This window comes from Macaca thibetana, chromosome 6 (assembly GCF_024542745.1).
Source record: "Macaca thibetana thibetana isolate TM-01 chromosome 6, ASM2454274v1, whole genome shotgun sequence".
Classification (NCBI taxonomy): Eukaryota; Metazoa; Chordata; class Mammalia; order Primates; family Cercopithecidae; genus Macaca; species Macaca thibetana.
In genome coordinates this window covers 69,325,740-69,347,689 of record NC_065583.1, presented here as the reverse complement: position 1 = coordinate 69,347,689, position 21,950 = coordinate 69,325,740, and the positions used below count along the sequence as shown (strand labels likewise).

Genomic DNA, 21,950 nt, shown 5'->3' with positions numbered 1-21,950 from the left:
GAGGGTGCACATTGTTTCTTCAAGCCCTCTTGGACCCAGAAACACCACCTATCTATGAATGGTCAGCTGGAATCAAGAGGTGTCACAACTCACTTGGATATCAAGTTTTTCTTCCTGTGATACCAGTTTGAGGGAAGAGAGTTGAGTGATCACTCACATCCTTCTTAGTGGTACTCCTGGTACCCTCTCCTCCAATCCTCTATCAGGGCCACACAGCCTACTGACACACACCAAACATTCTCCAGCCATCTCTCAAGCTCCACAATTTATGCTTGCTTGGTCTAGCGCAGGTGGATAGTTCCATACCTAACCTAAAGCTGGTTCTGTCTCAGAGGAGACAGTGCTAGAACACTACTTTTGAGGTTTTTATTTGATGCAATTTTAACAGTAAATAAAATAAATGTAAATATAAACTAAGCATACTTGTATATCAAGATTGTTTTTAAAATGCTTATTTAGCTAAGGCAAAATGGGGAAGTTTTTTGTCTACTTCTGTGTTTGAGCTTATCTCAAGGACTCTGTGGTGATTTAATTTTATTTTATGCAAGCGCCCACTAGAAGAATTTTGAAAAACAATGAACCTTTGTGCTTGTTTCAAAATGATATCTAAAACTTTTCATCAAAAGTTTAAATAGTACCAAAGGATGTAATTTGAAGTATAAATATTGACATTAAAAAATAGAACTGTTTCATGACTCCCAAAATGTATCCCATGTAATAAAATGCCATACCAATTCGTTGTGTCATCCATTTTAAAAATATATGAAACGAGTTGTTTAGCAGTTAATAAATTTCATCACATTCTTTTTTCTCTTTGTATTTGCATTTCAATTCTATTTCACCTACAAAATTTATCCCTAGTATGTTTTGTGTTTGAAAGTTGACATGGTTTGGCTGTGTCCCCACTCAAATCTCATCTTGAATTGTAATCCCCGGTGGGAAGTGACTTAATCATGGGGGTGGTTCCACCATGCTGTTGTCACGATAGTGAGTGAATTCTCACAAGATCTGATGGTTTTATAAGCATCTGGCATTTCCCCTGCTGGCACGCATTCTCTCTCCTGCCACCCTGTGAAAACGTGCCTTCTGCCATGATTCTAAGTTTCCTGAGGCCTCCCCAGCCAAGTGGAACTGTGAGTCTTTTAAACCTCTTTTTTTAATAAATTTCCCAGTCTCAGGTATTTCTTCATAGCAGTGTGAGAATGAACTAATATAAAAGTTTTCATTATCACCTTATCATACTTCTCTACAACTAAATATAGAAATAAAATGTTTACTTCCCATGACCATACATAAAGCTGTAAGTGTTAAAAATTTCTTCTGAACTAAGTTATTATAATTAGTAGCAGTATATTAGTATACCATACTAATGCTGATAGATTATTAAATATAAAAAGTAAATTTTTTATTGGAAAGCATTTTTTTTTTTGAGACAGAGTCTCACTCTGTTGCCCAGGCTGGAGTGCAGTAGAGCAATCTTGGCTCACTGCAACATCTGCCTTCTGAGTTCAAGTGATTCTCTTGTCTCAGCCTCCCAAGTAGCTGGGACTACAGATGCCCACCACCACACCCAGCTAATTTTTGTATTTTTAGTAGAGATGGGGTTTCACCATGTTGGCCAGGCTGGTCTTGAACTCCTGACCTTAAGTGATCCACCCACCTCGGCCTCCCAAAGTGCTGGGATTACAGGCATCAGCCACTGTCCCCTGCCAGAAAGCAATTTTTAATGAGGTAAAAAGAGGTCGTTTTATTTCCCTAATGATTACATGTATCAAATCCATCTATGAATGTTACTTTTTGCTAGAATGAAACAGTTTAGAAACAAGTCTATTCCTACTTTTATTTTGATTTTTGATGTTGTGAACCCATTTTCAGAATAAACAGAGGTGTATGTAATGTATTCTGTTATAAAGATATCACCACTGTGTCAAAGAACTTCTAAGGAGTTAGCTATCTAACAGTGATATATTATCCAAAATTATTCTGAATGTTCTACCAAGTGACAAATCCACTGGGTCCTCCTTCAATTTTGTTGCAAGTCAAAATGAGAAAATGACTTAGGAAAGTATATGTCACTTGATAATTAGAGTCATTTACCTTCCCAACACCAACCCAGGAGGTTCAATGTTTATGGACAAAGCAGTCTAATAGATTCCAGATGGAGGAAAGGGCTCTTTTCTTTTGCAAAGTGGAAGAAGGTCCATGCACAAGGGCAGGCTGGAGAGAAGAACCAGTATGTATACTACCACAGGAATATGGCTTTTAGAAAAGAGAATCTTGAAATTGATTCAATGAAAACTACCTGTGCCCACGTACATCTTAGAAAGCCTGTGTGTTGCCCTCCCCACCTGACTCAGATCAGGACATGCTACCCCAAACTATAACACCTTGGCATTTGAGAAAATAGCAGAAGCAAGAAAGCCCCTCTTATCTCCCAACCCTCAGTCATTTTCTCCTGAAACAGGTCGAAAACCTAGAAGGTCACTCTCTGACCTCCCTACTTTCTCCTCCTGATGTGATGGATATCCTGCTTTACCCAGAGGGAGGGGATATCATACAGGTAGCCAAGAAAAATCCAAACAAACAATCTTTGCTAAGCCCCCCTCCAGGTTATTACCATTAGAATACACTCTTTTGTCCTCTAGTCATACTTCTGTTTGTCCATGAAAATACACAGATCTCACATCTTTGTGTCTTCATTTCCAAAGGCTCTCATATACATAAAACTTATATTAAACAAAGTTATACACTTTTCTCTTGTTAATCTTTTCTTATAGAGACCTCATCCATGAACTTAGTGATAAGTGAGGAAAAGTTACTACTTTTTCTCCCCTACACAACCCACCCTAGAAGTTGCACACACCAGCCTGAAATCTACTGCCTTAATTCACCTGTACATTAAAACCCTCTTCTTTTGCAATAGCACCATGGACTGCTTCTAGCCATAAGCAAATTATCCTTCTGGACACTTACAACTCTGTCAGTGCTCCACTCTATACCACTTGGTATGTCCTGCCTACATTCCAGCATTGCTTCTCTAGTCTTGCAAAGCAGTTGGTTAAGTGCACAAGGTTGAAAGTCCAACAAACTTAGATTTATTTCTCAGCTCTGTCAATTTACCCATTGTAAATTGATCCTGTGATCTTGGCCAAGTTATTGAACTACTCTGGGCCACAGTTTTCTCATGTGTAAAATGGAAACACCACCACTTATATAATGCACAGCTGGATTAAATTACACAATTTATATAAAGCCTTTAGCACTGTGTTTGGAATTTAGTAAGTGCTAAATAACCGACTGCTGTGTTATTTGTATATGACTTAGCGCCTACAGATTAGGGGCCAAGCTTTATTCCATTTTCTGTGCTCTATAAAACAGGGTCTTATGCCAAGAGGTGCCCAATAAATTCTTGTTGAATAAGGAGGAAAAGAAAAAAGGTGTCATTTATGGTAACTCACTAAAGCTGTGATTTTAACTTGAATATATAATAGGCCTTTCGTTTTGCTTGCTTTTCTGATTTTCGTAGCTATGTTTGGAATGCTAAACACTCCCAAGAAGACTGAAAACGTTAACTTTTTAGAGAAAATCTAACCAGACTTGCCATATATTAATAAATCTTTTACAGATGGAAAAGAAGCCTAAGTTTCAAGTCAGAATAGAAAAGGATGCCAACAAAGGCTAACAGCCTTGAACATACACCTGACTATATGACCTACCTAATGCTCCTTGCAATTAACAGTTACCGCCTTTCCCTCTCTCTCTTGGCTAGGTAAGATGCCCCAAATAACTTAAACATTTTCTTTTAAAAATGGCTTAAAGTAAAAGCAGGCTGACTCTGACTCTATTAATGAGCAGAATGTGTGGTCTTCTCAAGAATATCTGCTGAAAACAAGTTAAATCTACTGAAGAAATCACACATAGGGGAAAAAAACAGAGGGTGTATATTTTCAAATCACTCCAGACCTTTCACCTTTTTTATCTTCCATTTACTTTCCAAGCATGTACCGTAGTATCCCAAAGACCTGGGTTAGGATCCTGGCTCTGCGCTTACTGCCTGTGTAGTCTCAAACAAGTACTTAATGTTTCTGAGCCTCAATTTCCTCATAAGATCAGACTACCAACCATCTTCCTCAGGGGGATACTGAAAGGGTTATACCCAGTAATGTTATCCACTGTTTTCATGCAAGGAAATCAGCTCAAATTAGAAAGAAATTATGGTAAATGCACAACAGGATTTCACAGACTTGAATTCACAGCTACTAAGCCTCCCTTCCCCTCTCTTCTCAAAGCTGTGTGATTCTCAGTGAGTCAACTCCATTCTTCTTTCTCTGCAAACCAGCTTTTCTGTTCAAAGCTGTAGCTGGTACCTGGACCGTAATGCAGCCCCAAAAGGCTTGGTTGTCCCCAGCTAAGTGACTCATCTTCTGGACTCCATGTCATCTTCTCTGGAGAAGGAATCTGGGCGGTTTCCTCAGAGGCCCCATTCTTACCCCAAGAGAGAAGAGAGTAGCAAGTCCACTGTTACAGAGGGCTGTTCCTCCGCCCCTTCTGGACTCCTGCTCAGAGACCAGCACAGTGCCAGCGTTCCAAGGGCCAAGGAGGGCACCTGCTCCATAAGTGGAAGTAGTTTCTTTCTTTCTGTTTTTGAGACGGAGTCTCACTCACTCTGTCTCCCAGGCTGGAGAGCAGTGGCGCAATCTCGGTTTGCAACCACTGCCTCCCGGGTTCAAGCGATTCTTGTGCCTCAGTCTCCCAAGTAGCTGGGACTACAGGTACACACCAACCACGCCCAGCTAGCTTTTGTATTTTTAGTAGAGACAGGATTTCGTCATGTTGGCCAGGCTGGTCTTGAACTCCTGACCTCAGGTGATCTGCCTGCCTCGGCCTCCCAAAGTGCTGGGATTATAGGAATGAGCGACCGTGCCTGGCCAGAAGTAGTTTCTTTCTTCTTTACCTCACCTATCTCTCCCTATACCTACCAAAATAACCCTGAACTCTGAAAACCCCCAAAATCTTTAACATTGATATCAATAAGTAATAAGTAATTTATGGCCAAACAGAGCCATAAAAAATGAATCCCAGAGTTTTCAAAGTCTGAAGAAAATACTGGTATAGAAACCATCACCTCAGAAAAATGAATTCTGATAGTAAAGCAAAGATGTGGAATCCTCAGACACAATCTACTCAGGAATATCTATCCCCAAAACAGAATCCCAAACCGCTGACAGACACACCCTCCAGCCCCAACCTGTGAAGAAGAGGTGAGGTAAGAAAACATGTAAATTTGCCCAATGTGTTAGTAAAATCAGGAATTGCAACAACAAATGACTGCCAAGGTAGAGCCAGTTCCCACTGCTGACTTGCAAAAGAACGGGCAGGTTCAAGAAAGGACTAGTCTAAGGTTGTGTTCACACACAACTCCAAGGCAGAGACAAAGCTATGCAAAACCTTTCTAAGAAAGAATGCCTTCTTTTTATTTTTACCCAGAAAGACAGCACCTTTTAACTATGAGTTAACCAAAGAGACCAAATCTCATATTCCTCTGGTCTATTTGGACTAAAAATATTTTTTAAACTGTATTAGAACCAAGATTAAAATTAGTTTTATTCAATTTGTCAATAACAGTTTCATTTGAACTTTAACTCTTTTCTTTTGAGACGGCGTCTTACTCTGTCACCCAGACTGGAGTACAGTGGTGCGATCTCAGCTCACTGCAACCTCCACCTCCCAGGTTCAAGCGATTCTTTTGCCTCAGCCTCCTGAGTAGCTGAGATTACAGGCACCTGCCACTGTGTCTGGCTAATTTTTGTATTTTTAGTAGAGACGGGGTTTCACCATGTTGGCCAGGCTGGGCTTGAACTCCTGACCTCGTGATCCACCCGTCTCAGCCTCCCAAAGTGCTGGGATTACAGGTGTGAGCCACCGTGCCCAGCCTAAGATGTTTTAAAGAATTGGCTAGAAGGTTTTTCCAAAGACAAAAAGTACTGTGTATTTCCAATGACAAAACTACATTTTATAATCTGGTAAAATCTTTTTCACAACTTTGCAAGACTTTTGAAGTGGTAAAAACCATATACTTTTTTCAAACAACTTTCTAAAATTCCATTGTATCTATTTTTCATATTTGGTCCTTCTAACTCTGTGGGCAGGTAAGTCAGAGAGAATAAAAGAATTTTAGAAAGAGGAGGAATCTTTAAAGCTTACATACCCAATTCTTTCATTTTATGGATAAAGGGATGAAAGCTGAGAATGCTGAATGACAAGCTACAGGTCACAACCAAGGCAGACCAGGAATTCAGAGCTACTCAAATCAGGTACGACTTTCACACTCTTTTTTTTAAGCTCCCCTACCACCCCACTGGTCACTTCTCAATTCAATGGCTTAAATAATCAGTTAAGAGGCAACTTAAGTATCCCTCAGAGCAGAGGTTCTTAGAAAGGAGAGAGGGAGGGACCACAGACTTGGACCATAACTCAGTCCATGGTCTAATTCTGATCTGTCAACTTGGAAAAGGAGAGTCACAATTACACTTTTGCCAAAATGAAGTTAACTCCACTTTATTTCCAGAAGTCATCTCCATAACCACCGATATAACAATTCTAGCTCAGAATGTCTTGTTCTAACCCCTTTGTATGAAAATTCATACTAACTTCTTCCTTTTTCCGACCCAGAATAAACAAACAAAAACTTCACAATACCCATCAAAGGCCGGATAGACGTGAGAGCTATTACTGTGTTACTATCTTTTCCCAGTTTCTTTACCCTCTCTTTTCCCAAACATTCCTCCTTGCTAAGTGATTCTCATCCAGACACCTCCACATTCTAGAATTTGCTACACTTGCAAATCATCACTTCTTTGGGCGAAAAACACAAAGTGTCCTCTACTTCATTTAATCCAAAGACTCCTTATACCATGAGTCTTCCTCATGAAATGGAGCACCCTCTGGCTTGAGGACCTACATGCAATCTTCTGTACTTTCATCCTGGACTCATGCCCCTCTCCGTGAAGACTCTGGTTTTGTCTGCTACAACACAGGAGAAATTCCTAACATTTGAGTTTTGTACAATTGACCTTATATTGTTCTGTTACTTTCTCTGTAAATCATAATGATCTAGGCTAAGAACTGTCTCAACTCTGAGCTTATTGAGAATGTCTCTATTGGAAACATGGATGAGCATTTGTGAACTTCATGCATTCATGACAGTTATCTGCAGGGCTTTTGAAAAGTGCTTGGTAAAAATTCAAACGAAAATAAATCTCTCTCTCACTGCCAATCCCCATTCTCTCAGAAACCCTTCCCAAAGGCCACTACTGTTACTAGTTTCTAATGTATCCTGCCTACAAGTATTATCTGTATGTATCCTTTCCCACCCCATTTGTCTTTGTATATAATGGTAACACATTAAATACTACCGGGCCCCTCTGCTTCTCTGCCCCCATCATTTATATACTATATCCTGGAGATCATTTCCTATCTGCACATACAAATTTATCACATTCTTTTTTAGTCTTTCCTCTCTATATTGTGGACTATAACTGACCTGTGTTCGTATCTCAGCTTTGTGACTCTGTACAAGTCTCGGCCTCTGCTTTCTCACCTAAACATTGAGAATTACAGCATCTTCTAGAAGAGTAAGATACTATCTGCAGTGTCTACACAGTGCCAGGCACACGGTGATGCTCATTGATTAGTCCTGGCGTTTCTCTCCTTTGGTGGGCTCCTCATGGGACCTGGCCTTTCACAGTAGATACTGTGGGACTATGGAATCAGATCGACACAAGCTCCAATCCTGCTCTCAGGTTTCTTGTAACAGAGACATGGTATTTCATGTGGAGCAGAGGCTGGGGAACACACATTACTTTATTAGGCCAGTTTCCTTCTAATGGATATTTAGGTAGTTTCCAGTCTCTGTGATGACAAACAACACAGGAGTAGTTCTGCTGATATTATAGAAGTGACGTATTTGATCTAGTATCTTCCTGGACCAACTCAGAGATTGGGGACTTGCTTTTGAATTTCCTGATCCAGAGCCACAGCTTCTGTGTGCTCCGCATTCAACAATTTTGCTTCCCCTCTGGGAGCCCTTTCAGCTTTGCCTTTTCTTTGTCTTCTCTGTTCCTATTGTCTGTTTAACATGAAAAATGCATTCGAGTAGGCCTGGCAGCTAATTACTTCAAATAGGGGAAACCACCTTACACAGAAGATGGAACGATTAACCGCATGAACTTGAAAATTATTGCGCAGTGTCATCACTGTTAATGAACACACTGTAAGAAGCATGCATTCTTTCCAATTCATAGTTACAGAAAATCCCAAGAGGGCTGGAAAGCAGTGAAGATTTGAGGTGGGAAGGAGAAGAGGGTAGAGATGTTGGTGTAAAAAAAAAAAAAAAATCAGAGAAGAAAAATGACTTGAACAAATACTAGATGATTTCATTCATATGAAGTACCTTAAGTAGTCAAAATCATAGAAACGAAGTAGAAAGACGATTACCAAGAGCTGGGGGGAGCAGGAAGGGGTAATCGGTGTTTAGGGAGTATAGTTTCAGAGTCATAAGATGAAAACACTCTAGAGATTGGTTGTACAACAATGTGAATATATTTAATACTATTGAACTTACTCTTAAAATGCTTAAGATGGTAAATTTAATGTTATGGTTTCATCACAGTGAAAAAAAAGGCTTGGACTAAATGCTACTCTGAAGAGTAGGAACATAGTAAGAAAAGACACCTCCTAACTCTGTGATCCTGATACTGCTCCCAACAGCTGCTCTGGGGTGCTAAAATCTGTAGGCAGGCACGACAGAAGAAAGCTTCATGTAGTAAGCTCTGACTGGCCCAGTTCTTCACACTTGATTTATACTGAATCTTCTGGATTTAAGTGAGAGTGTCCAATTTCCTTTCCAAGCCCCTCTCACTGTACTTGAATGGCCTCTCCTTACCCCTCACTCTCAAAAGCCCACAGCACCTCAACATAATGACATCATCCTTTATATATGAAGTTGATGCCATTACAGCAAATGTACCTCAAACATTGACAGATGGATTCACAGTGGTCCCCACTGTGAATAGAAAGACATCCTTTTGGTTTAGGAGAAGGAAACTAAAGTATACCAAGTCCCTGCAAGTTCTGACAAGATACTCAGCCCATTTCAGACACATCCCCAAGACAGCAACCCATCTGACAGATGAAGAAAGCAAGCCTCAGGCTGGCTAAGTGACTTTATAATATTATATGTCTAGTACATGGATTACTGAAGCTGAACCAGCATGTACCAGGATCCAGCTTACTGGATCACACTGATACATCCGTCTCTATTCAGATAACTCACCTTTCCTCTGCCTTCAAAACATCGATTTGACTGCCACAAGCCACACTGAGGTTCTGCTGACTTGCATCTGACACAATGCGCCAATCAGAGGAAGCATTTGATAAAAAATTATTGTTTTGACATTGCTATTTCTTCGCAGCCCAGAGCTATACTTCATCAAATGAAACTGTACTTCATTGTATCAAAGCATTTCTCTGTCTCCGCTGCTTTGACTGCACCCACCTTGGGTCAACAATAGATGGTGGTCAGCTACCCTCAGGCGAATCATTCACTATGGGGGGGTCCAGAGCTGTGTGGCACCATCATCCCCTGGAGTTGGCCCACTGACCTACTAACTACAACGTGCTCATGTCTGGAGTCATGAAGTATTTGAATCAAACATAGTGGTGATTGCTTAGGATGCTGCAGAAACACAGTGTGAGCCCCAGGGCAGATGGAGTCATCCGTCACATGGTGGATCAACCACTTACACCAGCTCTGTCAAGGAGAGTTTCCAGGCAGGCAGCCCTCAAGCCCAAATCTGTCCATCGGAAATGTTTAATTTAGCACACAGAGCCTTTTTAAAATGAAATTAATTGCCAGTATTTCAAATTCTAGGAAGTTCACATAAATACCCAGATTTTGTACTTGTCTTGAAACACTGGAAGATACGTCAACACTAGGTCCACTCTGCTGCACAGAAACAACTGGCTTGCTCCAAGCAGTAAGTAGCTGTCCTCTTGCACACTGTGCACAAACCATCCTCTCAGAAATCATTTTCACAACCCTTTACACGCTCTGTTTGCAGCCCCTTCCACAGGGCAAGAATGGGAATGCCAAAAATGTCATCTTATCTTGCTTTTCAATAGTTCAAAGATTATGCTGCAAGTATTTGTGTGTTCAGTGAGATATTTTTAAGAACTTAAAATGCTGCATCAGATAATCCAAGTCTTGTGTATCCATCACAAATGGCTTCAACCATTACTCTTCCTATAGCTAATTATGAATTATACCCAAATATTCTGTCTTTATTGCCTACTTACAGCAGAGACTATCTCCTTTGACAGGAATCCAACTGTGTGAGTTGCCAAGAACTTGTCAGACAGAGGGTTGTACCAGGAGGGCATTCTTTCCTCCTGCCGTCCCTTTTCTGGCTTTACCCAAGCTCCTCTGAGGCAGTTTAGACTTGCAGGAATGCTCTGGCTGCCTGCCCTGGTGCTGACCTCCTCTGGGTGGGGAAGCAGGCTGCTGGGTGCAGGGCACTTGACTCTGGAATGTACTTCCTCATAAAGGTGCCAGGGCCTGCACTTGGTGAATTGTAAACACAATGGCTTTTTAGCTGCCAGGGTATTTATTACTCTTAATTGAGAGGTGAATAAACATGCTTTTTAAACTTACAGAGAACTGGGAGGCAAGTTAAGGGGACTAGTCATCTAGTTTGATTGAATTACTTTAACTTCGAAATTTAAAAAAAAGTATCTAAAGTAAAAACTCATTTAGTATAAATTAATGATACAAACTAACAAAAGTAATAACCTCCATCATGACTTTTTAAAAAATTATATACAAATGTTTTGTGTTTTTTGAAACACACCATATTTATTCATTTGCATATTTTCTGTGACTGCTATTGTGTTATAAATGGCAGAGGTGAATAGTTACATCAGAAACCACATGGCCTGCAAAGCCTAAAATATTCATTATCTGGCCCTTCGTGAAAAATGTTTCCCTATTCCTACTCCATTAAATAACTCTTGTGGGGTTTTTTTGTTTGTTTGTTTTATTTATTTACTTTTATTTCAATGGTTTTAGGGGAGCAGGTGGTTTTTGGTTACATGGATAAGTTCTTTAGTGGTGATTTCTGAGATTTTGGTGCACCCATCACCCAAGCAGTATACACGTACACAATGTGTAGTCTTTTATCCCTCACCCCCTCGTACCCTTCCACCCAAATCCCGAAAGTCCATTACATCATTTGTATGCCTTTGTGTCCTCATAGCTCAGCTCCCACTTAAAAATGAGAACATATAATATTTGGTTTTCCATTCCTGAGTTACTTCACTTAGAGTAACGGTCTCCAGGTCAGGCACTGTGGCTCACGGCTGTACTCCCAGCACTTTGGGAGGCCAAGGCAGGCGGATCGTGAGGCCAGGAGATCGAGACCATCCTGGCTAACATGGTGAAACTTCGTCTCTACTAAAAATACAAAAAATTAGCTGGGCATGGTGGCGGGCACCTGTAGTCCCAACTACTCAGGAAGCTGAGGTAAGAGAATGGCATGAACCTGGGAGGTGGAGCTTGGAGCTTGCCATGAGCCAAGATCGCGCCACTGCACCCCAGTCTGGGCAACAGAGCGAGACTCTGTCTCAAAAAAAAGAAAAAAAAAAAAAGAGTAACAGTCTCCAACCTGATCCAGGTTGCCTCGAACACCATTATTTTTGTTCCTTTTTATGGCTGAGTAGTATTCTATGGTATACATATTAATATAAACACCACATTTTCTTTATCCACTCGTTGGTTGATGGGCATTTAGGCTGGTTCCATACTTCTGCAAATACAAATTGTGCCATTATAAACATCATGTGCCAACTGTCTTTCTTATATAATGACTTCTTTTCCTTTGGGCAGATACCCAGTAATGAGATTGCTGGATCAAATGGTAGTTCTACTTTTAGTTCTTTAAGGAATTTCCATGCTATTTTTCCATAGTGGTTATTCTAGTTTACATTCCAACCAGCAGTATAAAAGTGTTACTTTTCACCACATCCACACCAACATCTATTATTTTTTAATTTTTTAATTATGGTCATTCTTGCAGGAGTAAAGCGGTATCTCATTGTGGTTTTGATATGCAACTTCCTGATAATTAGTGATGTTGAGCATGTTTTCACATGTTTGTTGGCCATTTGTACACCCTCTTTTGAAAATAGTCTATTCGTGTCCTTTGCCCACTTTTTGATGGGATTATTCTTTTTTTGTTGTTGTTGCTGATTTCAGTTCCTCGTAGATTCTGGATATTAGTCCTTTGTTGGATGCAAAGTTTGTGAATATTTTCTCCCAGTCTGTAGGCTGATTGTTTACTCTGATCATTTCCTTTGCTGTGCAGAAGCTTTTTAGTTTAATTAGGTCCTATCTATTTGTTTTTGTTCTTGTTGCATTTGTTTTTGGGTTCTTAGCTATGAACAGCTTTGCCTAAGCCAACATCTAGAAGAGTTTTACCAATGTTATCTTCTAGAATTTTTATGGTTTCAGGTTGCAGTGAACTAAGATTGGACCACTGTACTCCAACCTGGGCGGCACAGTGAGACTCCGTCTCAAGAAAAAAAGAGAAGTCAGGACAAAAGCAATTAAAAAATCAGAGTGAAAGGTGGTCTCAGCAAAGTCTTAGATTTTAACACAGTATTGTTTAATCCTCTTTTTAGAATAAAAATGATGAATAGACACCACTGTTTAAAATATATAAAGTCATCAATGCTTAAAGATATCACTACAATAATATTCACTTTAGAGCTATTTATGGTTTTCAAATTTTGAAACAGCTTAAATATCCAAGAATTAAAGATTGGTTGAATTGTCGCATCTCTATATCTACACAGTAGAAAATCATACATATATTAAAATGGCATTGTTGAGGAACATTTAAAGACTTAGAACATATCCATGAGGTATTATTAAATAAGAAAAGCAAGTTGAAAACTCACAATTTTACCACTTGTGTGAAAAAGATATACAACTGACCGAAAGGCTATATAATACAGTGCTACTACAAGGAGAATGAAGTTGAATATGAAAGGGGTTTTCTTTCTTTTTGGGAGAGAAGATTCTAAGTTTTCTAAATTTTAAAAAATAAGCATGTATTTTTATAATAATAAAAGCATAATACAGTCTACATTTTTAAAAGATCCACCTGCCAGGCACAGTGACTCACACCTGTAATCCTAACATTTTTGGAGGTCAAGATGTAAAGATCGCTTGAGGCTGGGAGTTTGAGACCAGCCTAAACAACACAGCAAGACCCCATCTCTACAAAAAATAAAAGATTAAAAAACATTAGCTGGGAGTGGTGCTGTGTGCCTGGAATCCCAGCTACACAGAAGGCTGAGGTGGGAGGATTGCTTGAGCCATGAGTTCGAAGCTACAGTGAGCTATGGCCACAATACTGCATTCCAGACTGGGTGACAACGTGAGACCTTGTCTCAAAAAAAAAAAAAAAAAAGAGAGAGAGAGATCCACCTGATGCTGGGAGGCTGTCCTCCAAAAAAGGCTAGGCTGTGCATTAGGGGGACAAGCTTACAACAAATCCTAGACTTCCTTCGTCCTCTGCTGCCCATGTGTAAGTAACACATAAGCTTCATGTAATTTGTTGCATATGAGCGTGTTCTCTCTTAATGGACTCAAACAAGTCGGTAACCAATGCCCAGTAAACTTACTCCACAGTAGTTTTAGCCAAACTGCCTTTTACATCTTAGTTTCCTCATTAGCTGAAGGGAGGTAACAATAATAGTGATGTGGCAAGGTAATCTATTGCAAATTTAGTCATGTTTTATTCTTGTCAGTAGAACCACCAGAAAGAACTTTATTTTCTCCCAGCCCAACAAGAGGAAGGGAACTACAGTCAGACTTAATTTGACCTTAGAAGTATTAAGTCAGGTGATATTCTCACACACAGGAATGGCAGAATAAATTCATACACTTTTCTTCACAGGCTTGGCAAAAGGATTAACTGAAATGATAGACATTATAATGCTATGTCAATTTTCACACAATGTTCAGATGTTAATATTGTTACTAAAACTTTCATTTACTTCCTATTAATGTGCTAGACCCAGGAGACCTGGGCTCCTGCACCAGCCATACCTCTGAATAATTGCTAGAACCACATCTTCCTCATCCATAAAATGGATGTACTCTTTCCCTTGCCCCACCTCACAGGGTGAGGCTCAAACAAGATAATATCTGTGAAAGGACACTGGAGAGTGTTACACAAGGGTGATCTACAAGCAAGCCACAAACTAACGTCAGCGATATTACTTCACAGTAAAATTCTGTGAGCAACGAGCACTGAACGTGGATTAAAGCTGATTGATTAGGTGGTTTTATTAAAGACACAGTGTCTTCATTAAACAAAAAAATCTGAATAACCCAAATGTCCATCAACAGTAGAATTAATAAATTGTCAAACACTAGAATACTCAGCAAGAAAAGGAACATGCTTTAGTACACACTGTATGTAATGTTGGCAGGAACAATCAAGACACAAAAAAACACATACTATGATCCATTCATATAATGTTAAAAACAGGCAAAACAAACTAATTTGTTCAGGAAACACTGACAAATTATAATGAAAAGAAAGGAATGGGCCGGGCGTGGTGGCTCATGCCTGTAATCCCAGCACTTTGGGAGGCCAAGGCGGGTGGATCACGAGGTCAGGAGATCGAGACCATCCTGGCTAACACGGTGAAACCCCGTCTCTACTAAAAATACAAAAAATTAGCCGGGCGTGGTGGCGGGCGCCTGTAGTCCCAGCCACTCAGGAGACTGAGGCAGGAGAATGGCGTGAACCAGGGAGGCGGAGCTGGCAGTGAGCAGAGATCACTCCACTGCACTCCAGCCTGGGCGACAGAGCGAGACTCCATCTCAAAAAAAAAAGAAAGGAATGAAATTACCACAAAGGCAAACAGAAGTTTCCTCTAACTGAGGGGAGGAAATGGTTATCAGAGAAACACCCATGTGGCACTTTGGGGATGCAGGCTAGATTAAACTTTGTATGTGTGTACACACATATGTATACATGTATGTATATGTCCATAAGTATATATATTTTATTTATATACTTTCCATACATATATTATGTTGCATAATAAAAGGCCAATAATAACAAGAAACCAACTGGATTCTGTACAAATGAAGCTCAAATTAAGTTACCTCAATAGTGTTCCTGTTTTTAAATTTGTATTTTTAATAGATAGGGGCCTCACTTTGTTGCTCAGGCTATACTGAAACTCCCAGGTTCAGGTGAGCCTTCTGCCTTAGCCTCTTGAGTATCTAGGATGACAGCCTCACCACCATGCCCAAAAGTGCTGGGTTTTTTGTTGTTTTTTTTTAAGACTCTTGCTAAGAGCTTTTTCAATTTCAACTCAAATACATCAAACTAAGAAATTATTCAGTTTAGCATTTTGTCTTGTGTGGTTTTTGTTTGTTTAAGAGACAGGGTCTCAGTCTATCACCCAGGCTGGAGTGTAGTGGCATGATCATAGCTCACTGTAACCTTGAATTCTTGGGCTCCAGCCATCCTCCTGCTTCAGCCTCCCAAAGCACTGACATTACAGGCATGAGCCATTGTGCCCAGCCAATATTTTATTTAAAATAAAACCCCTTCAAAAAGAAAGTATGGAGCCAGGCATGGTGGTTCATGCCTGTAATCCTAGCACTTTGGTAGGCTGAAGAGAGACGATCACTTGAGCCCAAGAGTTTGAGAACACCCTGGGCAACACAGTGAGACCCTGTCTCCATAAAATAAAATAAAGTAAAATAACCAGGCATGGTAGTACGTGCCTATAGTCCCAGCTACCTGGGAGGCTGAGGTCGGAAGATCACTTGGACCCAGGAGGTCGAGGCAGCAGTGAGCTATAATCATGCCACTGCACTCCAGCCTGGTGACAGAGCAAGATTGTAACTCAAAAAAAGAAAAAAAAGAAAGTATAGTCATTAAGCAGGTCATGGTGATTCAAGATGACTATTTGTCTTCTTAATAATTACTGTCTGCTTGAACATTTCCAATATCAAAATTGAAATTTCTAATATTAGAAAATTTTAGTATTAGAAATTTCAGTAGAAAGACTATAGAGTTATAGACATCACTGAGTATATCTTACACTATCAGCCTAAAGAGAAACAAGGTTACATAGATAACTCAGGGGAGCCATGGCTTACCGGTTGGCTGTGTTTGTGCTATTCGCTTAGGGTAAGTCTTGCTTCGACTTCTCGTCACATTCTGATCAGGCCGGGGAAGTTGAATAGAAAGATCTCGGCTCATTTGCAAAGCTGTCCTGCCACTTGAAAGTGCAACATTTTGATTAGCAAAGGTAAAACCACACAGCCACAAAATTAAACAGGTCATTCAGAACATCTGCCAAATATGGAGAGAAGAAAAAACACAGACTCACTGGTTTTAAAATGATTCTCATTGCAATAGTGATCAAGGGAGTGGTTATGAAATTCTAGGAGGAGATTTACATTAGATAGAAGGAAAATCTTTCAGAGGAGGAAACAGGAAGAAAGGATTTATTAAAGGAGGAGTTCGATTTCCGTAGAATGATGGGCTAGAAATAAAGGTTGCTGATAGTCTTTAAGGTCACTAAATAATACAGAAATTAAGTTGGGCTAAACTGTGGAAGGGCAATGATTCCACATGAGCTCCATGTTGCACTCACACAGCAGGTTGTAAAGCATCCCCCACAGGACCACTCAGTAGAATTTTATTCTGGACTCTGCCATGGCACAATTAGCCATTTACTTGCCCACCTCGCCTGGGCCAGATCAAGTGTCCAGGAAGACTGAAAGCAGGCCTAGAACCCCATGCAAAGCACTGCTGCCCTGCAGATTCCATGCGGATTCCAGGGCAGCTTTCCCTGGGGCTGGGTCAAACTTCTCAAGTAATTTTCCCAAGGAATCATGTGATTTAGTTTGCTGGATTTCAGTGAACATTCATCTTACTAACAATTTATTCCGCAACTGCTAAATTTGAGCAACTGAATGGCCCTGGCTTTCACGCAGGAAAATATCATTTAGGTACAGGAAAATCACATTTCTACAAGTCTAGTTTGATTCACCACAAGTACAGCCATCTATGAGAAGAAAAAAGTCTTTTAAGGGCCCCAAATCCTATTTATTTTACATTTACAGGATAAATACAGGTGAGTATCTCCCCCAAAAAACAGATTAAACAGACTTAAAATTCATCTTTCACGTGTTTCTGTGGAAGTTTCTCCTCCTCACTACCTCCTCTGCCTTTATTAAAAATGAAGATGCCTACAATCCTCATAAAAATGAATCTGCATTAGGCTAAGCTGGGACGTGTGGTATCAGCTACCAGGGGAATAAAGATGCCAGGGCGCATCCATGATGGTACTTCACGTTCAATAACAGTTCATGGAAATGCGGGAGGGGAGAGAAGCAAACTGACAGATTTTCTTTTGCTTAAAATGTAACTTCTTTTAAAAAGGTACACAGATTTCCAAAAAGCTAAAATTCACATAAAGTGCAAATGTTCATTATTATCAATGGTCTGGAGTATCAAGATAAGGCCTACTTTCAACAGACTCACTATTAACAGAAAGACTTGGGCACTGTGCACTTCATCTCACAGAGGAAAAAAGTTCCCCCTAAAAATATAACCCCATATGTGAACCACTGAGGCATTTCATAATCAGATTTTATTATCCAAATTTTTCTCATGGTTCCTCTCTCGGAACAAAGGACAAATGAGAAAATCATATAATAAGATTAGTAAGACTGAGGACCAGAAGCGAAAAGTGATTTGCCACAGGCTGTACAGGACCGAGCACTAGAACAAGCTTTCTGAACGCCAGCTGGTCAGTATGGCATAGCCTGGTGGCATGGGAGAAGGAACAGCACATGTAGCTGTTGGGTTTGAAGTTGCAAGCCCTGTTTAAAGCAAAGCTCTGCCTTTTCCTAGCTGCGTGATCTTCAGAAGGTTATTTGTAAAAATCCTTGCAGCCTTGTTTTCCTCATTTATATTTCTACTTGTTCTTACAATTTCCTGGCAGAAGTATTCTTGTATAGCATCCTATTTCCTTGTAGCAGAAAGTAATTGACAAGTATAGAGATTTACAGTGTAAGGTGACGAAAGTCCCTACGCATGTCTGGTGGCTCTCTGTTATGACAGGACAGAGCTTTATTTCTGTGATCAACCACTTCCCTGCTGCCTCTGGCATACACACACCCCTCTGCATGCTGGGTGGCAGTGCCAGCAGGCCCTGTGGCCTCTAAATGAGATAGAAAGAAAAGAACAAGAGTAGAAACACTCAGGTTCAAAGTCCTAGCTTTGCCACTTACTGCTTAGGGACCCTTAATTACTTTACTTTTGGAGGCTCCAATTTCTCATCTATATAAAGGGGGATATGAAACCTCTTTGGCAGGTCATTGTGTGGATTAAATAAAGCTGCACATGTGAAAGCAACAGACACAAAGGAGGTTCTTACGAGAACTTGGTCTCTCTTCCATGCTTCATAGAATGTGAAATCTCATGACAGCTCCTGTGAGTTAAGTCCTACAAGGAGGATCTGGGTTCCCAGGGGAGTTTCTAAGCCCTCCTTCTCAATTCTCGAGTGTAAATTCTACACAGCTCATTAATTCATCAAAACTAGGAGCACCCCACAAAGTTAATGACAGGTAAAGGCAAGGTTAATTTGTAAGGGGCTCAGGGAAGATAGCAATGTATAACAAAATGTTTAATCAAAGATTTCTATTTCAGATTATTGGTCTCTGGTAATAAAACAACAACAACAACAAAAAGTATTAGAACATCAGATTTCAGCTCAGCCTTTCCTCACAAATTTAATTTTTAATCTTAATTGTCCCATATCACTAAAAAAGTCCAATTTTTCCCTTAAGTAAGCACTAGTTTTCCCAAAAAGTGCCACTGTCCTTGGCATTTTGCAAGACCTAAAATGCAAGAGAGAGTAAAGACTAGAACTCTTGTCTTCCTCCATCACACACATGTACATGCACAACCACAAAGACACTAACACACCACTATAAACACATACACAATTACACACACAAACACACCCAGACACCTGCATTCATACACTGCAGCCACTTGTTAGGCTGTTCTTTATATCCTATTATTTAAAAGCCTGCAGGGTGAAAAGAGGAGAATGTGATTCCAGAGCTCTGCTTTCATTCCAGGATATCTCTGGAATGTCTCAAGAAAGTGGCAGGCATATTGTGCTGGTTAAATTCTGGTTGCTTGCCCTCTTTTGACAATAAACAGTCTGTATGCTAATGACCCCCCAGCAATCAGAGACTCATCCCTGCCTAAGCTCTGGGCATCGTCTTTCTTCCAAGGATGGTGCAATGTTAGTGTTTCCTACATACAGACATGTAGATTTAAGATTCATTAAGACTTACTAGGCAGTTAACATCAGCCACAAAATTAGAACAGATTTAGCATGGCCTCCAATTTTGCAAAGGTTACTTTTAATCACTTCCTTGGAAGAAATGATATTTAATATGCAAAATCCAATAACTTCCTAATAATAATTCCCAGTAGCCACAACATTTGCATTTCAATAAATTTGAGAAATCGGATATGGCTAACTTTGTGGAAGCCAACAACAGCATATGTTATAACAGGATAATTAAAATTTTAATAGTGTGAACATTAAGACAGATGTCTTTCTACCCGCTCCATTTCAGGGACAAGGAGACATTCTCTCTATAACCCTGGTGGTGTTTTTATGCCACAACTGGAAAAACAGTCCAAATACTGACTATTACCTGCTCTTCTCAATATAAACATAAATAATACTTCCTTAAATTCTTCATAATTGTATCACCATCTACAGAACAACAGTGAAAACCTAAAGATTAAACATGAACATATCAATGAATACCTTCATGTAAATTCCAAGAATATCTATAATACCATGACACAAGTATTTTTTAGTCATGAAATGAGCAAATTTTCAACTAAATAATATGTAAAGATGAATGCACTGAATATTTAATATTCCTCACCCTTTTATTGATTATCTTTAATCTCAAATTCAAGACCCAAAAAGTACATTATAAAAGAGAATTAAAATCTAGCATAGAGGACTACTGTCCTGAAAATGCTTGCCTTGGCTTTTTTTGTACCTCCTAAGGGAGCATTTCATTCAATGATGTCTCCAATGGAACTGACAAAAGTGTCCCATCTCTGTGACTCTAGGTGGCATTTCCCCACCCTGCTTGGGTTTTACAAGGCCCGGGGACCTCCCTCATTGTTTGAATAATACTATAGCTCTTTGAAGGCAGAAGTGGGTAGGTCTGATTCTTTGTATCTGTGGGTACCGAATACCATGCCCTGCACATCACAGGCTCTCTCCCTTGAACAGAATGAATTGAAACAAGACAAATTCTTTTTCAAAATATAGAACCCACTCTCATTTTTAATGCTGGTATTAGAAAAAGACATCAGCACCTGCCTAGCTGTATGACAATCAGGCTTTTTCCACAACAGGCTAACAGTTTGCCTAATAGTTATAAACATGAGCTCTGCAGTTAGAGCGCCAGAGGATGGATCCCACTGTCCTGCCTCCTAGTTGGATTACCTGGAGAAGGGACTTGACCTCTTTGAGCCTTAGTGTCCTCATACATTAATGGAGCTAATATTACAGAAGATTGATAATTAAATGAAGCAATGAATGGAAAACATGTATCACAGTACGTAGCACTTAGTAACTGCTCAATAAAGTTGAGATATAATTGCTAGCATTACTACATGCAGGCTTTATGCTACAGAAAAAACACGGTTTGATGCACAATATAAAAAGTATACATTGTATTAAATTAGGGGATCAACTGAATGTCTTAAAAACACAATTAGTTACTATGCAGAACATCAGATTGTTTCATAATCACAAAACACACATAATTAAAAATAAGTGATAACTGTATCAAAATGAATTTCTGAAGATAATAAACTTTACGATGGTCTAAAATCCCACAACACAGCTAATGCAAATGTTAAATACAATTAAATCTTGAAAATCATGTTTGTTGAGAAAGTTTTAATAAACCGTTATGCTTACAAAACACACTGGCAATGCAAGAAAAAATAAAAAATAAATCAAAAACTTCATTGAGCATAACAGCTGAATTAAGTATTTATTTACAAACACATCCCCCCAAGGAAAAAGTGTCATTTACCTGTAGCGGTGCTTATAACGTATGGATCCAAACTTGCTGAGTTTTCTTGACAGTGAATTAGATTCATTTTCTGGCATTCTAATCAATTTGTAAAAGAAAATCAGACAAAGACTCAACGTTACAGGCATTCTGGGCCACCCCTTACTCCTAACACAAACTTTATAAAGGACCCCAGCCACTTTATTAGAATACTTCTCCAACATCATGCTATTCATACTCCATGAGGATGAAACAGGGAAGAACTCAATTTTGTTTCCATTTAAAAAACAAAAACAAAAAATAAAGCTTAATGTATCACCAGCTAAATTTTTGTTTTATCTTTACAACATAAAGACGTGAAACAAGGAAAAAGTATCCCCACAATCCAAAAGTCAGTTCTCTAGTTTCATCTGACCTGACCTCCCAGGAGGACTGCATGCAGTTGCCAGCACCTTATTCATCAAGACATTCTCTTTCCTCATTTCCCAGGATACCACACACTCTTCTGACTGCTCCTTCTCATACTCTAGACTGGCTCATCCTGGCCTGTAATGTCGGGAGGGGCCACCAAGCTCAGTCCTTGGAGTTCTGCTTCTCTCTCCACTGTTTCCACTGGTGACCTCATCCAGCCACTTCTGTAAATACCTACTTAAGTGACATCATCAACTTTGGTCTTTCCAGTGAGCCTTGTATACCCAACTGCCTTATCACATTTCTA

The 21,950-nt window shown here is 39.7% G+C and overlaps 2 protein-coding genes across 3 annotated transcripts in view; one reads left to right on the top strand and one right to left on the bottom strand.

Annotated features, from left to right (window-relative positions):
- SRP19 (signal recognition particle 19) overlaps nt 1-21,950 on the top strand; it is an 823,764-nt gene that overhangs the window by 167,479 nt on the left and 634,335 nt on the right. The gene's annotated exons all lie outside the window — the stretch shown is intronic.
- The window catches only part of EPB41L4A (erythrocyte membrane protein band 4.1 like 4A), a 275,596-nt gene that overhangs the window by 75,957 nt on the left and 177,689 nt on the right, over nt 1-21,950 (bottom strand). For both annotated transcript variants that reach the window (XM_050793057.1, XM_050793056.1), the window contains exons 11-12: nt 21,254-21,331; nt 16,250-16,371 (exon numbers count right to left, since the gene is read on the bottom strand). In XM_050793057.1, the coding sequence (XP_050649014.1) occupies nt 16,250-16,371; nt 21,254-21,331 (200 nt within the window). The remainder of the gene's footprint in view (nt 1-16,249; nt 16,372-21,253; nt 21,332-21,950) is intronic.